The sequence below is a fragment of the Hyaena hyaena genome, unplaced genomic scaffold (genome assembly GCF_003009895.1).
Source record: "Hyaena hyaena isolate Hyena2069 unplaced genomic scaffold, ASM300989v1 scaffold_802, whole genome shotgun sequence".
Classification (NCBI taxonomy): Eukaryota; Metazoa; Chordata; class Mammalia; order Carnivora; family Hyaenidae; genus Hyaena; species Hyaena hyaena.
Genome location: NW_024081434.1, coordinates 713,815 through 732,808, shown reverse-complemented (window position 1 = coordinate 732,808; position 18,994 = coordinate 713,815). Strand labels below are relative to the sequence as shown.

General features: G+C 36.0%; 1 protein-coding gene across 1 annotated transcript in view; it reads right to left on the bottom strand.

The window, feature by feature from the left end:
* GPC5 (glypican 5) overlaps positions 1 to 18,994 on the bottom strand; it is a 479,275-nt gene that overhangs the window by 126,634 nt on the left and 333,647 nt on the right. Inside the window, exon 8 of the mRNA XM_039219200.1 lies at positions 17,840 to 17,965. Within this exon, the coding sequence (XP_039075131.1) occupies positions 17,840 to 17,965 (126 nt within the window). The remainder of the gene's footprint in view (positions 1 to 17,839; positions 17,966 to 18,994) is intronic.

Here is an 18,994-nt window from a genome sequence, read left to right as displayed (position 1 = left end):
ACCTACTGTCTGTTGCTACTTCCTTATAACTGGGGACTGCGATGCGGGATTGAACACGGGGAAGTAGAAGAGTAATACCACGATAGCAGCCCTTTTTTCTTGCAGTGCATACAAAGGAATTAATCTTAGAATGCTATTTTTAAATATCTCAAATAAATTATTTCAGATATCACAATTCTATGTAGACTAAAATAGAGGTGATAATCTGAATTTTTCACAGTTTTTGGCATTAAATAGATGTAGATGTAATTTGGCTTCCAAAGATGTTTAACTCTTCAGTTTCAATTCTCATTACCAGCCCCTTTCTAACACAGGCCCATACTCATCAGTCTGCTTTTTACCCAGAACCCCTTTCCACCCTGAGCTTTCATTTTTCTAGCCCGGTTTTCTCTGAATGAAATTCTCTTCTCTTACTCTTTCCATCGAGCTGGCTCCTACTTACCCTGCAGATCTCCATGAAATCAGTCAGGTTCCTCAGGAGCAGATTCTGGTTGAAGACATCCATTGGAGAAGGTGCCGTCAGGTGGAGGGGAGTGAGGGATACAGAATGGAGCCAAGATAAAAGTTATGCAAGAATGGGGTCTCCATGGGGTGTTAACTTCCTCTGAACCAACCAGGAAGCAGTGACGCCCAAGTTGCAGCAAGAAGTTGATTCCACCTGGAGGCGATGATGCTGCTCTGTGGACCTCAGTCATTACCTCATGACTCAGGCCTCGGGAAGAGGGTGAGAGCAGCGCATGCACTCTGAGCCAGGTGGCAATCCTGTGGAGAAGGCGCCAGCTGGGGGTTGTTGGCCAACATTTCCAGAAGTAGAGAAATGAGTGTGTGGCAGCTCAAGAGGAGGGTAGGGTACTGAGGAACCCGCAGAATCATCTAGATCCCTTTCTGCCTGACTTCTGGGAGCCTCGTCAGTATACTCCCATAGCACCCTGCGCGTCACTGTCCCAGCACTCACTAAGGCTTCTGCAAGTGCTGCCACTCCCAAGAAGGCATGGATCACTTCTGTGCATTTTTAACAGGCACATGGTAGACATGAGATAAGTATTTGTCAAACAACCTTCAACAGAGCCTCACACACACAGTAGGCACTGTATAAATATTTGTCAGATACAATTCACTAGAGAGAAAGCTAAAGTCCCATAACAGAAATTCTTAAATAAGAAACTTCTTCTGAAGCAGCTTACACTGCTCACAATGTCAAGTTACTTACACTCATGTGTATGCAGTTAGAAATCATCTGCCTCATCAAGAGAGACAAGAGACAGAAAGATTCTTGACTTCCACATCCTCTGAGAATGCTCTGGACATTATGGGATTTCTCTCCATAGTGTTCCACCCATAAGCCGCTCCTTAGCTTCTTCTGAATCAAAACTAATCAGTTTGTTTAGTTGGTGAAATCCCTATGAAGCTGAAATAATTTGTCATCTGGGCTGTTACAAAACTTCTAGAGAGGAAAGCAATACATCTGCAAGTAAAATGAACAGGAAACTGCTAATTAGGCATCCCAAAACAACCCTGTGTTTTCCCAGGAACAGCACTAAAATTTTTTTACAGATAAGTAAATAATAAAAATAATAATAAAATTTGTTGGTGAATAATTCCCAAAAGACACACATTAAAAAGCATGATAAATTATGTCAATATACGCACTAATGGGTCAGGGGTGTGTATACCTCTTGCGGCTTGCTGTGTTGGTTTGGATAGAGTCCAAAGAGAAGTTGAGTTGCATCTTGCATGAATAAATTTCTAATTAGGTGCCCAGTCCTGAAGCGTGTACAATCTAGAGATAGTTTAATCTTAGGGTCTGGGCCAGGGATGGAACTTTTGGCCAGAGAATATTTAACAATTGTAGAAGTAGATGATACTGAAAACATCATGTTCCAAACAGAAATCTTCACCCAAAACACATACACTAAAAATTATATATAAATATTCAACCTTGTGTAGAGATGATCTGTTTCATTCCCTAACATTTCTTTTAAATTAAATAATTCTATCATTAATAACTCATGAGTTTCCCTTCCAGACATTTTGTTTCTGGAGATATTATACTAAGAACAAGTATGATTGATATCAACCTTATATTTATTTGCAGTTACTCAGCAGTCTATTATGGTCAGTATTTAGAAACCCCAAAATACCCATTATTATGCAAAACTCTATATAATTGTATTTTGTATAGTTGCATGAAAGAGCAGTGATTTTCAAATGCCTTTCCTCCTGAGCACTGCTACAGATCCAAATGTGACTGAAATAATTAATTTCCATCGGTGATACTAAATATCTAAGAAGGATTCGATCAATGCTTTTCTTCCAGAATATGTGATACTTAAAATTCTGGCTGTGTAAAGTCTTTGCCATCTGATATGCAAAATTCATTATGTAGAAGGTGCACTGTATATCAAAATGGAATTGTATCAGATACTAAGTCTGCTCTAAAATCTTTATTGAAACAAGAATGACATCACTTCTACAACAAGATATATCACTTCCTGAGATACGAACTTCTTGAGGAGGGAAACAGGTTCTTTTCTATGTTAAAAGTCTAAAATCATAGAACCAAAAGATAATTATTAAAAAAAATTGTGATGCCCTAACAAAACCGTTCTCACACTTGATTGGTCATCAGAATCATCTGGAAAGCTCAGATTCCTGGGACTGACCCCAGTGTTTCTGATTCAATAAAGGTCTGAGGGGTGGGGGCAAAAACTGGGGAGTTAAATGCACGAAATGCTCAGAACATTAATATATGTATATATATCTCCAAACAACATAAGTTTATCCAGTGCTTCCTTCAGTGCATATCACATTGCATTTCAGTTTTTTGAAGTTTATTTATTTTGAGAGAGAGCATGCACAAAGGAAGGGCAGAGAGAAAGGGAGACAAAGAATTCCAAGCTGGCTCTGTACCATCAGCACAGAGCATGATGTGGGGCTTGAACCCACGAACTGTGAGATCATGACCTGAGCCAAAACCAAGAGTCCGAAGCTTAACCTATTGAGCCACCCAGGCACCCCTGCATTTCCTTTTAACTATGTTTTCCTATGTCTTTTTCAAGGTGAGGTCCTTATGTAATATAATTAGTATCTCTCTTTAAAAAACATCTTTCTTCCTTGCTAATGAGTTGGGTAACATGAAGGAAAAGAACCCGTTCTTGAGAAATTAATTAGATGAAATTAAAAAAAAACAACAACACTTTTTTCTGGGGAAAAGTAAAGTGCTCAAATAAAAATAATGAGGCAAACCAATATATAGATTTCAGAAAATAAAAGCAAATACATAATCAATTATGTATTAGAAAATAGCATTCCTGAATATACAGTTTGTATAAAGAAACTTAGATAAAACTGTATAATTCTATCCAATTGCCAAATGTCATCACATGTCTTTTCTGCATCTGGGATTAACTTAATTTTTTATCATTTCACTTACATGCTCCCTACATATGAATCTCCAGTGTGAAGATTATGCCACATCTTTCATTTTACTTTAAAATGTCATAAACCATACACTTGATAAATTTATTTCCTCTGGTTTGGTATTGCAGGAACTGTAATAAAATAACCAAAAAGGCAAGAAAAGCCCTCACTACCAGTCTCTATGCACTCTCCTTATCTCTATGCAACCAATCTTACTCCAGTAGGGCTGCTCAACAGAAGTAGTATTGATGGGGAATTTATAAACAACACACATTTATCTCTCACAGTTCTGTTGGCTCACAAGTCCAAGATCAAGATGTCAACAAATGCAGTGTCCGCTGAGAGGTCAAGTATTGGTTCACAGTTATCTCTTCACTGTGTCCTCACAGGGAGAAGTGGTGAGGGATCACTCTGGGGTCTCTTATCAAAGCACTAATCCCATTATTTTTTAGAAATAATTTTAAGATTATTTATTTATTTTGAGAGAGAGTGAGCAGGGAGGTGCAGAGAAGGAGAGAGAATCCCAAGTAGGTTCCATCCCAAGACCCATGAAATCAGGACATGGGCCAAAGTCAACAGTCAGAGGTTTAACCAACTGGGACACCCAGGAGCCCCAGCACTAATCCCTTCCCAAATCCTGACCTCCTAATACTGTCACACTGGAGGTTAGGTTTCAACATATGAATTTGGGAGGGACACATTCAGTCCATAGCACACCTTCTTATCCAGGGGTGTGAGATGTGAGAACTAGGTTTGGTTTGGGTTCTATTCATTACTCAAGAGAGCAGTGTTCAGGCAAACCTAGTCTGCCCCCAACCCTTTTTAATCTCCAAACAACTGGTTTGACCTTCAGTGAAGTGGTTACCAGTTTCCCCCGTTCATGAAACTTATTTCTCAAATGATTCTGAGCCTTACATTGAAAAAACATTTAGGAAGCTTTTATTTGCTTTTATTTGATATGCCAATTTGCTTTCATTTTATTTGACGCATCAGCTTTTCAAGAGATTGTCTTAAGCAAGACATCTTTCTGTATTTCGGAAAGACAGATAATTTCCCTTTAATATTGTCATGGATAATTTTACTTTTTAATTGTTTTTTTTTTTGGAAAAGGACTGAAAGTACAAGGTAAGTAAACTATAAAAGCACATATAATTATAAGCAATCATTTTTTTCTTCCTATACATATCCTTCACTCCTCTTCTTAAGCTATTTCCATATCACTGTGTGTATGGATACCTCTTTCTTTTTAAAATATCTAAGTTATATTCCATGTTTTAATATAGCATAGCCATTAATTATTTCCTTATTAACAGGCGTGTTGGTCATCCATACTCTACACTACCATAAACTAGATGCAATGCATGCTTTTTTGTTTACATATATTAGTAAATATGAGGATAAGTTCCTAAATGTTAAACAGCTGATTCAAAGGTCATGTGCATTTGAAATATTGACAGATGTTGTCCAAATGCCCTTCAAAGATGTAGAAATAATTGCCTCTCCTATTGGGGGACTGACATACCTTTTTCTCCACACCTTGGTCATTGCAGTGAATTATCAAATTTAATTATCTTCATTAGCATAAGTTAAAAAATAAATTTTTAAATTTAATTTGCTTTTATTTAGTTTGTGTTGGAAATTCTTTAATTTAATTTGTAGGTTGAGGGTGAGTATTTTTTCATATGTTTAAGAGTCCCTGATAAGCTTCTATGATCTATCTATTCATGTATTCTGTCCAATCTTCTATTAGATTTTTTGTGTTTTTCTAATTAATTTGAGGAAGCACTTCATTGGAGGGGGTCGGGGGAGTCTCTCTGTGATATATATTGTGCATGTTGTATCCCCTGTGTGGTTTTATACTTGTAGTTTCCTTGTAGCATAATGTTGCTCTGCAAACAAGACTTACATTTCCCCAATAACACAAACGTGAAAGATTTTCATTCACTGTGGATAACTTCTTATTCGTTAGAGGTGCATGTGCTATTCTTCCTTTTCATTTTTCCTCTTTCACATATAACCATGCACAGATTGGCCAATATGAACCAGTATGATTGTGTTGGTTTTCTCTCAGCTTTATATCCAAAATTATTATCCATGAAGCATCCAAATTATAGCTGCCTTGGCTTGATTATCTGCAGTGACTTCTCAAAGCACCTAGAACAAGATGCAAGCTTCTTCACTGGCCTGTGGGATCAGACACCTGCCCCATCTGCAATCTCCTTACAGAAAATCCTTACACATCCTTCATGTCTCTCTATTCCACACACGCTGATTTTCCTTCTGTTCCTCAGACACACAGGACGTGATATTCTCTCTACTTGGAAACACAAAATCTTCCCACATTCTTAGCTTGAATATATTCTCCAAAAAGTTTTCCTTGGAGACTTAATGGAACACAGGGTCCTTCACAGCTGCCTGTAGAACATCAGCTCCAAAACAGCACAGATTTGCCCTTTCATTCATCACCTAGAACCCTACTTCTGATGGTTAGTTTTATGTGTCAGCTTGGCTTGGTTATGGCACCCAATAATTTAATCAAATACTAGTTTAGATGTTGCTGTGATGGTATATTTTAGATGTAATTAATGTTTAAAATAAGTTTCAAGTAAAGCAGAACAACTCCATGATGTGGGTGGGCCTGTCCTATCAATTGAAAAGCTTCAGAGAAAAAGTGAGGTCTCCAGAAGAGGAAGGAATTCTACCTTCAGATGGCTTCTGGACTCAAGACTAAGACGTCAACTTCTGCCAGAATTTCCAGCCAGCCAGCCTGCCTTGCAGATCAAAGATTTGCCAGTCGCCAAGAATGCATGAGCCAATTTCTTAAAATCTCTTTATACAGATGATAGACAAATAGATAGATAGATAGATAGATAGATAGATAGATAGATAGATAGATAGATAACTATTGATACCATTAGTTCTATTTCTCTGGAGAACCCTAATACATCCAATAAGTTACCAGATGCACATAAAAAGCCCCTTCACTACCAATTTCATGTTCATTCTGTGGCTTCTTTTACCCCACAGAGCATCACATCTTACCTCTGAAGTATGTATCCCAAATGAGAAGTGTGACTTAAAATTAGATGACAGTGACTCACTTCCAAATCAACAGCACTATACATTTTTACTATTTTGCATTATTTTTAAGTATTCCATACTAATGAAAAGATATTTATGTTGCTTGATACAAAATAATTTAAATACATCACCCAAAATACTGTTGATTTAATGGTCCAATATACCAAAAACTGCCTAGATTCTGCTAAAATAATCCAGAAAGGAACCAATATTACATCCATGTACATATTTGGCATTTCATATTTAATTTGTATAAAATTTATATGAAAATGTATCTACATCATCACACATCATATATTAAAACTTTAACCACTAGCAAAGAGTCTTCAATTTACAAAAAAGAAAGGCTTTCTTGCTGTCAGACTCCATAGAATGGAGAAAAGAAGTGTGTAACAACTCACCAGTTCAGGTTAAAGTTTGGCTGATACTAACAGAGGAAATTCAAGAAGTATATTGTATTTCTTAACATGCAAATACCATTTTTCAGATTATAATAACATCAATGTTATAAAAAATTGAAGTGTATTGAGAGCAAAATTTTCTTATTTGTACTTCCCTTTCTTCAACCATTTTTTAAGAGTTTTGTTCTACATAGGATGGACTGACTTTTACACTACTTTCCAACTTGATATTCATTTCCTTTATTATTGTGAGAGTCTTGAGTTTCTATTCAATATCTAAAAGATTTATAACTTGAACTCATTATGGCTGTCATTACATACAAAACTGATTAAAAATAAACTTTGTCTAGGTTATGCAAATACTCAAAACAACTTGCAGTCCTCTATTTCCCCAGGAAAACAAAAGAACAACAAAACTATAAAAAAAATTTCTTCATTTCAGTATAGTTATGAGAAAATGAAATCTTCAGGACAATGAAATAAATAATCAGGCAACTCAAAACATAAAGGTCAATATTCTTCAAATGTTATATCCATTATGGTGTAAGTAAGTTCAAATCAGATTTTGTAATCCCATTTCAATAATAAATAACAAAACTTATATGTTTGTCTTGAAGACTGCATCAGGAAATAAGGATTTTGTTGGCTGGCCAATAAAATGTGCTGATAACTGATGAGATGCTCTAATAAAATTTATGAGATTATCCTGGAGTCTATTTGAAGAAGAAAGTATTATGAATAAGTGACTGGTCTCTTTTGTCTCTCCTCTGGCATTTTATTTTAAAATATAATAAATCATTCACTGATGAATGTATATGCTATGTTGTGAAAATACAGGACCAGATTAAGAAAAACTATGTGCCCTTTACATAGTTTAGCAAACCCACACCTATTTTACTGAAAAGGGAATAGTTTCTCACCTGTAAGCTCAATATAAAAATGAAGGATAACTAAGGAACTGCTCTGCCTAATGTAGGAATAGGCTTCCTGGAGGCCTTTCAGATTGCTGCTGTTTTTCAATAACACAATCTGGAAGTCACAAGTCTATGGAACTGTGATGAAATCCGTAACCCCAAAGAGATAACAATTTCTGTGCCAAACAGATGGGAAAAGGTCCTTTAGGTTTCCACTTCAGTAAACTTTTATCTTGCTATCTTTTCTTGTAATCTTCCTCTACACACAATCCCTGATGGAAACAAGTAACAAGTTAAAAATAGTTTATGTGTACTGTGAAGGTCTGGCAAGAAACTGAATAGTTAGAGGCACGGTGATGGCTGACGTTCAATCTCATTTTGTTCCAGGGATTCTGTTCATGATATGTATTTCCTTTGAAAACCCAATGGATGGAGAGCAGTGACTGTAAGTGTAGTAGCCTTAAAACTGTCATGTCACCAAAACAATCTGGTATGTGACGTACTAAAATTTAGTATGGTTTCAGAGCTTTATTTCCAGTCAACTAGTATTTGTTGTTTGATTGTTGATTGTTGCTACAATCAACCCTAAGATTCTACAGCCAGTGATTGAATATTCCCAAACTACAACTTAGTGGTAAAATATTTTTATTTTACCTTTATAGTGCTTTTCCTTTGTATCTTAACTTTTAGTGATCCCTTAAGAAACTGATATGTTACATGGGTACAAATCAGACAACAATTCTCTACAGTTAGGGTAGTTGATAAACTGCCTATTTAGGTATATTTTCCATACTTACAACCTCAATGAAATTATCATCTAAAATATTAAATAATATCATTAAAATATTATTAAGGGACTATCTCCTATTCCCAAACCAAAATCCCTAATATTAATTTTTTCTGACTCATAAATTAACTTCCACACATATCTTTGTTTTCCAAATCAGTCTTCTGGTCCATGATAGAACTCATCCAATGGAGTTCAGCAGAGTTTCATTCTTACTGAAGTCAATGAGTATGCACTATTTAATAATGAGACTTAACAGCTGTGGAATGTTTATTATGTGATTGCTAGTACTCTAAATTATTTCTGTGAACAATATTTAATTATCAAATATGAAACAGGTGTTATTGGCAGCCACATTTTAAAGACAAGAAAATTGATACAATTAATGGTTAATGAAGGAGGCAGAATTCATATTACTTGTAAGTGCCTCATCTTTATTAAGAACCTTAGTTGCCCGGCTCTTGAGCCTAACATTTGTAACCTCTGGACTTTAAGGACTTTCTGAATGAATGACTGGTATAATGAACAAAGGAAGGGTTAATACTAGATAGGATACAGCCATGAAGCTCAAGTGAAAGAGAAGGTTGAGAAGGAGAAAAGATAATCTGAAGGGTTATATACAAACAGAAATAATGCAAATAATAGGCCACCAAATTTGAAGCATTTCTTTCAAGACTACATTTGCTCCCACTCTTTCTTGCTTCCAAGTCTGCTGATTAAAATTCCAGCCAAACTTAAAGATTTTGCAGACTCTTCACACATGTAATTATTTGGTCTGTGTTCATCTTCTCTATGTCTGAATCTAATGAGAGATGGCTCATGTCTGTCTTGTCCATAACTGTATGCTTAGTGTCTAAAACAATGTGACAGAGTAGCTACTTAAGTGTAATTTTTATGCCTTATCATTTCCGTACTTCTGTTTTATTATAGAATTTTTGAACATCTACAAATAGAGAGAATAAGCAGCCCTGTACCCATAACACAGCTTCCAAAATTGTCCACATAAAGAAACACTTGTTTTATGTATAGTATACCCTGTTCCCTCCATTCGCTGAATTATTTTAAAAGCAAATCCCAGGCATCATTTAATCTCATCCATAAATATTTTAGAGAAGTTATTTTTTAAAAAAATAATGTTTATTTATTTGTGACAGAGAGAGAGAGAGCTGGGGAGGGGCAAAGAGAAGAGGGAGACAGAATCCAAAGCAGGCTCCAAGCTCTGAGCAGTCAGCACAGAGCCAGAAGTGGAGCTCAAACCCACGAACAGTGGGATTATCCCTGAGCCAAAGTCAGACGCCAACCAGCTAAGCCAACCAGGTGCCCCTAGAAAAGTTATTTTAAATGAATGAATGGGAGAAAATTAATGAATGGAGATCCATATCACATACTACCTCTTTTATTAAAACCTTTTTGAATCTCTTATTTGAGATTCAGCCCTTATTTGAAAGAGATTTCCACCCCTTATTTGAAAGTCTATAGGATTTTTTGATCTCTCTTACTTCACAGCACCTGTTTTGCTGTGTACATATCATGAACATTTCTTTGTTTTTATTTTTATTTATTTTTAATTTTTATCATTTTTTTAGAGAGAGAGAGAGAAGGGGAGGGTGAGAAAGCGAGGGAGACTCGGAATTTGAAGCATGCTCCAGGCTCTGAGCTGTCTGCACAGAGCCTAGCACTGGGCTCAAACCCACAAAGAGTGAGATCATGGCCTGAGCTGAAGTCAGATGCCACCCAGGTACCCCTCTCTACTTATTTTCAGATTCTAAGTCCTTGAGAGGTGGGCACAATGTCTTACTTTTGCGTATCATTCAAGGGCAACTGCAGTATCTTGAACATGGAATCCAGTTTTCTCCTACACACCACTTTCAAATGCATGTTAAAGGATGCTAAAGTAGCCCTCTTTCTGTTTCCATTTCAGCTAAAAACACGACAATAGATGGGATTTGAAACTCAGGTGCTAGATACAAAAAGCAGATAACTAAAAACTGTTTTCAGTTGTTCATGGTTATAGTCATCTTAGTTGCATAAAAGGATTGATGCTGAAGAGGCCAAAGGAGAGATTTCTTTAAAGAAACTTGGATGGCTATAGCATTCCGCATTCATTCACCCTAAGTGAGAGAGGCTTTAGGGACCCTTGAAGTTTGAACAATTTAAAGAAGAGGTAGTAGATCCCATGTCTAAGAATAGCAGGCTGTGCTTGTAGAGGAAGTTCCTGCTGTAGCAGCAGGGGAAAGAAAGGCAGCTATACTGGGTATAGGCTAGAGAGAGAAGCAAAGTTTCTATGGCCTAGAGCAGCTCATATTGTAGAAAAAGACCCCATCAGAGGATCTCAACAGAAAAAATCTGGAGGTTTACTATTAGAGGAAGTAATGAGTCTTGAACACACAGAGCCCTAGAATATCAGCTCCTAATACCTGCAAAGCCAGGACTCCATAATAAAAAAATACAAAAATCAGTCAAAAAGAGCATTCCTTTCTCTTGCCCCTACTCTCTCACTTCTGTACCACCATCCCTTAAGCTCTAAATATGGAGGAGTCGAAACAGTGGCTGGAAGATGAGAACATGAGGTTGGCACATGAATCTGAGGCTGTTCACGCCTCGTTCCAGGCCCCTCCTAGACTGACTCAGTACACAAGTGGGGGAATGGGGAGAGATGACCACTTTGAGTTTTGACTATGAAGTTGGACTAGACTTTTTCATTGCAGAATTTAGACTTTTTGTGGGACTGAATTTAATTACTACATGGACACTGGTTATGAGACTAATGACAATGTAAAGTCCTTTACACACTGATAGTGACCAAATGGTTCTGACAATTGGCCATGATTTCACTGTATTGACAAGACAGAAAATAGACTTGTGAGTAGGTTTAATGAACCAATTCCCACTCTAACCTGAGTCCAACTCCCTAAATGTAATGATTACACGCTTTACAGGAGACAGCCGACTACTAAGGCAGTAAGCCAGTGAAGAGGGATTCAGAAGAAATATCTCCGTTCAGAAGATGGGAGAATGTGCAATTATTACCCAATTATTGTAGCATTTTTAGAAAAGACCAAAATGTGTATATTGGCCCAAGAAAAATGGACATTTTCCTAGGTCCTAACACTAGTTAGGAAGGTGAGGATTTGGAGCTAAGTTGATAAAAAGTGTATCCCCTTGCCACAATCTATGCCATCTTCCAAACTGCTTCATAGCACCACTTGCCATAAAACCAAGCTACTTGAGGCACCATTTACATAATAATTGGTTGCCACACAGGTGTACTAGAGTAAGGCAGAAAAAGACAGTGTAAAACCAAGAACTCTAAGTCTATGTTTATTCTGAACCCAACCCATCAGCCATTCCTGTATTTGTCCTCTTTGACATAAAATATGTATTCTACTATGCGATTAATTTGACAGTCCCTGACAATGTGTCTAAAAGCATACTTTGCTTTTATTTCTCTCACAAAGGAGCAGAAGTGTTTCAGTTCATCCCTTACTGAGGATTGTAAACACAGGCTTTTGACCTCAGGTGCTTTTATCCACTTCTAACCCAGATGCCTCACCTGTCATAAAGAAAATCACATGTCTCTAACCCAGAACACTTGAGCTTCTTAGAGTTCTTTATACCCTGGTTTCCCAAAGCCACCTATGGAAGTGCACACCGTGAGACATGCATGAGTATAAGATTAAGTCAGAAAACCAGTACGGAGAGTCAGCCATTGGCAGAAACTCTTAAAACTCATCTGCGTTCTCGTCTTTCAGCACTCAGTTTCATTTTCCACGCACATACTACCAACCAAAGGGTTATCACCACACCACCTCCCAAATTCCTCAGAGTCCTCTTATCTGTAAGAAAAAAATTACTGATAAGTGTTCAATGATATTAATCATTCTTAATCTGTCAAGTAATACAAGAGTTCTATAAAAAAAGATATTGCAGTAGATAAAAAGAAAGAAGATATATGACATATAAATGCAAAAATATAGATGTCACGGTGGAGTTAGAGGTTACGACAAAACATAAATGAGGGGATGAGTTTGGCAAAAGCTGTATGTACAGTTGCATGGGGAAAATGATTTAGTTGAAAATAATTCCATTAACAGTGGGAAATTCAGGGCCCACAGTAGATTGCCATGATGGGGTAAGGGTGGGGACATCTTCTAACCACATCTCTTATGCCACTTCGAAGTCTGAAGCAAATTAGATGGGACATAGGTATGACAACAGTGATGATCATTATGAAGGTATACTTCAACAATACTAGAAACCTTATTGAATAGACAGAAATTGCAAGGGAAAAAAAGAAATACTAAACAGATAGTTTAAGTCAGGAAGAACATGCTGCCTTTGCACAAGCCACCCCAGTAAAGCAACTAGTTGTTACATTAATGAAAATCAGAACAATCCAGAGACCCGATTGCTTTGTTGTCCATAACTAGGCCAGGTGTTTTTTTTAAAAAAGAGATAAATAAAATTTAGTGAATGCTGCAAGGTCAGGAAGGAGAAGGAAGATTGAAGATGAAGTAACTTTTCAGATAGATAATGTAAATAAAAAACAGGTAAAAATATTATATTTACACACAATGAAAATAAAATCATTTTTTAAGTTTTTAAACTTAAAATAAATAAAATAAATAAATATAAGGAAATATGTCACTGTATGGGACTCTGATAATAGGTAAGTATAAAGTCTCAGAGACTTCCAAGTCTGATTCTTTTAAAAAATTCAATTATGTTGAGAAGAGAAACCTTATAAAAAGAGTTTGAAAGGAAAACACTGAATTATGAAGGAAGCATTAAGGAACAATAACTAATTCAAGATGAAGTAGAAATCATGTGGATTATTCATTTTGCTTGGATACCTCACAGCTACTGGCTAGTTTGAGAGTTGTTCAGGTCATAAATTCCTAGAGACTGAGGGAGAGTAACTGAATTATCCGTCTATTAATCAGAAGGGAAAAGGGAGCCCTGGTAATTAAGTAGCTGTCACATGCACTTCAATACTCTGAAAGACTAGTGCAAACCATCAAACAATCAATTTGTAATCACAGAGAACTGACAACAGAGCTCTGAGAACAGGACTGACAAGCCTTTCAGAGAACAATTTTGTTTCATGATAAAGAGACAGGAGGGAGAGATAAGAGGGACTTCAAGAGATAGAGACTGTGGAATTCAGCAACATATTTTCATCTTAAACCAGAAATTCCTTGAACTGCTGACCTCAATATTGCAGTGTAGTGTATGGTATCCATGCAGTCTTTAAAATCATTTGAATTAAAATAGATCTTGCTTCACAAATTAAACACTCCTCATATCTTACAGATATCTGAGATACTTTCATCTACAGTCACAAAAGAATTCCACCTCTTTTGATGGGCACAAACCTGATTTCACCCCATTTTATAGGACTGTCATAATATGAACAAATCAGTATGGCTCCCCTAGTTTTTGAGACAGTATGTCTGTGCACATAAATATTCTTATCAATCATCTCCTTAAAAATGCCGTCAGGAGAAGAAGTCTTGCCAAAATAATCACTTTGCTCTTATATTGAATGATAGACTCAATCTTGGCCATCAATTTATCCTATTGATGTGTTTGGCATAATTTCTTTAGAATGAAGTTGATGAGTTTTATAATCCACCATAAGAAAGGAAAAACTGCTATCATCCCTAAATGTGGTATACATTCACTGGATAATTCATTTCTTCAAAATTCAATGGCATTATTTATCTCCACCAAGTGCACGTCTCCAAAATGAGTATTTTATTTGAGGATCTTAATGCTTTCATACAGTGAACACTGTTACACTTCCTTTGGTCTTAAGGAGAAAGGACCTAATAATTCAAGATTGCAACGTTCATCAGGACTTAATTTTATATTGAAGTCTTCTTAGATAAATTCACTAGTTCAGTATTTAACCATTTCCATTAAGCTTTGACAAAACTATATCACAAAAATACTGTGAAAAGCCAGATTAGTTAGAAATGGAATGTGAAAATAGCCCTTTCACTTTAAAAAATAATTATAAAAAAGGAAATAATAACAGCCCATAATTCTAACATGACTACAACATGTTTTCTCACTAAACATAAATAAATACAAGGAAAATAAAAAACAAAAGCCCTCCCCAGTACTTTTTAAGTGTATTTCATGTAACTATCCAGAAATATTAGATGCAGAACGAATATTGCTATTTTTGTTATTTATTTCAATCTGCTGATAAAATATGTAATAGCCTAGTTTTAACTTTTTATTTTTATTTTTAATTTTTAATGTTTTATTTATTTTTGAGAGAATGAGAGAGAGAGAAAGAGAGGATGAGCAGGGAGGGTCAGAGAGAGAGGGAGATACAGAATATGAAACAGGCTCCAGGCTCTGAGCTAGCCATCAGCACAAAGCCCGACATGGGCTCGAACCCACAAATGGATCATGACCTGAGCTGAAGTCGGACACTCAACCGACTGAGCCACCCAGGCGCCCCATAGTTTTAACTATTTTTAATAATTTTTTGAAATCAGTCCACATTAGTAGATATAAATATGCATAATTCTTGGCTAACACATAATATTCCATGGCGAAGATGTCATTAATCAATTAGATATGAAGATATGATGTATATTTAGATTTTAGCATTGACTTTGCATTGAAGAAAAAAGAAATCCTATAGAATATTTATATCAAGAATTAATTGAAGCACAAATAAAACAATTTAAATGATATACATATTTTTAAAGTCAAGTACACATGAGAGTTTTCTCAGAATCAAATAGAAAAGAGATACCACCCAATCAGCTTACTTCGGAGCATTAGGGGGTAGAGTTTTAGGAGAATTAAATGAGATGATTGATGCTTGTAAAACCTTGGCCAGCTGCTAGAAAATAATCAGGGCTTTAAAATGTTCATTTTGGAAGCAGCCTGGAGATGGTGGTAGAGCGCCAGTGTGGGAGGCTTGTCTGATCCCAGGGAAGTCAAAAGGAGTGGAAGGAGGTTGGGAGACCTAGGAGATTGGAATGGACCAGAAGAAATATCATCGAGGAGAGGAAAATGGCAGTTATGGTCATGAGGTAGGAGGGATGTTTGGGAAAAGATTAAGGCAATGTGCAAGCTGTTCTCAGGAGAGTGAAGTGAAACAGTGCACTGGGAAGTGGCTGACAGACAGGAGGCTGGGTGATGCAGAGAAGGGGAGAATGATCTAGAAACAAAAGAGAATAATGAGAATCACTTTCTTTATCAGAAATGTGGACACTCTCTATAGAGAATTCTTGCTAAAAATGAGCTTTTTTAAATTCCTAAACCATGAATGAAGTCTTAAGAAATACATGATGCAGAAGAAAATATATTCTTTGAGTTGAAAATACTAGCCCTCTAAAAAGTGTTCCCAAATCATTGATTTCCCCAACAGTATCTCTTATTATACAAACCCTGGCCCAAATAGTGGGAAAGAATAGAACAAACTGAAACTAAGATTCTCACAGCTGTAGAAAGAGAGGATATAATATAATGTAATATAGTATATATACTTATATAGTACACTAAATCTTTCATTAGTCCCCAGGGGATTCTCACTAGTCTTTGTAGGAAATTGTTATTACACACAAAAGAGCTCACTTCCAGGTTGAACAAGGTGAAAAGAGAAAGCACAAGTAAAAGTATAATTTAATTACTAAATCTAAGGGACAAAATTTTCACTGGCATGAAGACTATAAGAATTCAAAGTTCTATATACTGTAAGTGCTCTCAGTAAAGGCAAGAAATAAAAATTGAAAAAATACATTCTAACATCCAAAGGATGTAATAAAAAAAGAACACTAGCTGTGTCTAATACTTTATTTAAATTTAATTATGCCCCCCAATTAATTAATTATGTTCCTCTCTTCAATAATCTTTTTCTTTGCAATCTAAGAATTTCTATGAGATATTCAGATATAAACTATAAAATAATCATTTAACCCATCAGGAATACAAGCTTTGTAATAAATATGATTATGCAGAAATATGTAAACAGTTTCCATTATTTAAATTTATTTAATAACAGTATGTGTGTTATGTTAAGCTTAATTGGCTAATAATATTTTAAATTAAAAAAATTAAGCTTATTTATTTATTTTGAGAGAGAAAAACAGTGCATGTTGGGGAAGGGCAGAGGAAGAAGAAAAGAAACAGAATCCCAACCAGTCTCCTCAGGGTCAGTGCAGAACCCGAAGGGGCACAAACTCATACATAGAGAGATCATGACCTGAGCCAAAATTGGACACTTAACCGACTGAGCCACCCAGGTGCTCTGCTAATAATAGCTTAAATGAATTTATCACTCTTGTGGTAACTAAACCACCTATTTTTATGTAGAGCAGGCATGTTTGTAAATCACAAAGCTTAACACCCTATCTTTCTTTTTGAAGATTGTTTAAAATAAAATACACTAAAACATTCAAATCCAAATGCAATCCAAGCTTAGTTTTTATAATAATCACCAGCACTGGAAAATCAAAAGACCAATTCCCAGCCAGTTATATTGACTACTGTTATATACTACAGAGGGGGAATTTAGGACTTTGTTAAACCCGGCAGATTACTTCAGAGTGCAATCAGTACAAAGTTATAGGAAACTATAACTTTCCTTCAGTTATAGGAAGTAAAGGGAAAGAAAATATCAAAGAAATTCTAGACAATGAGGGAAAAAATGGCAAAAACTTTTGCCTGAGCTTGAGAACAGCTGACGACACACAAATAAATAATGCCTCAAATAGACACACATGGAAGTACCCCTCTTCTTTCAAAGGTACACACACACACACACACAACACACACACACACACACACACACGAGACACTTGTAAGATGGACATATTAATGCTGCTGAGACCCGCAATCGTGTATCAATGAATCTTTGTGTAGCCATTCACATTTTACTGAATTTCTTCACTTTCTAAGACTCACAAAGTTAAACAAACAAAAAAATAGGATACTTGACAAACAAGATAGAAGGCAAATAATACTTAATTGTTGGTAAGTCCGAGTAAGGCAGAAGGAAGAGAGAATGGTCCAATACCACAGACTGCTATCACATTTCTACAATGTCAAGAAGATTCGAATTTATTTCTAACAAACTAGAGAGGTGAAATTGTTGTATACTCTAACCTCTGTGGCAAAGTTAAAACTGAGGTGGTCCATTCAAGACCTGGGAAAAGAAAGCAGGGATGAAAGAGGCCATTATGTTTTCATAACCATTACGCATCAAATACCTTTTCACTCTATCTTCCCCGTTCCAACATGGCTGTCCATCGGCAGCGGCTAATTCATTAACACAAAGCGCATCAGCCAGGCCTCCGTAGAACGTCCTGTACAGTCGAAGGCTGTTGATAAATTCCCTGAATGGGAAAATAACGAAAACAATTAAAACCAAAACTCCACAACAAATGCCAATATAAATGATATAACTTGTTGTGGATGAAGCTTAGAATTCAACTTATTTTAAATATTCACTGCTATTTGTTACATATTCTCAATACTTTTCTAACAATCAAGGTAAATACTAAACTTCTTTAAAAAAGAATGTAAGTATTCATATTTACTCTTTGGAATCAAAGTTTTCACAGGGTAGGAATTTTATAGAACTCCAGTCCAAGAGTCATGAGGAATACACACACACACACACACACACACACACACACACACACACACACGCCCCACTGTATACAGTATCCCTAAGCTCTTACTAGCTGTGGCATCTAAACCACACTGACACTAACTACTTTCTTATCCATACAGAAATGTCAGAGGCTCTTAACAAGCTAATTGATTGCTTACTAATTAAGTTTATTAAACTTGGGTGATTTTCCTACCTGGTTCTTCTCTTTAGTGTATAAGATCATAAAATAATATGTCTTTACTAAGTATGAAAAAAGATATGTACCATATTTCAAAAGCATGAAAATAAAAGTTGTTGGAAGGTATAGTATTTAAAACATTAAGTTTTTTTCCTCTCATAGGAAGAACATCTCTTTCCTCCATCAATTATGGGAAGGGAAAATTGAACAAAAAAGTAGCTTGCCTTTTAACTTAAAAAATTTCAAGTTTTAAAATCAAGGCTTTGATGTCCCAGGCACCTGAGCTTTAGCATTTCAAAAAACTTAAGTACTAAAAACTACAGTTTTGAACTTTTTTATATAAACTATTGCTTTGGACAATGAAATGAAAAGCTACTAGCTTAATAAAGAGGAGATGCTGTTTGGGACAGGGACAAGAGACAGGGACAGGAGAAGAAAAGCGAGCAGAAATCTACAGGTTGAGGAATTAAAATGTAGCAATTATGAAAGTGCATCCCCCACTGATATTTTGAAATAATTTCATTAAAACTGGGATCAAAGAGGAGGAGTTGCTCTAAAATACAGCTGAAA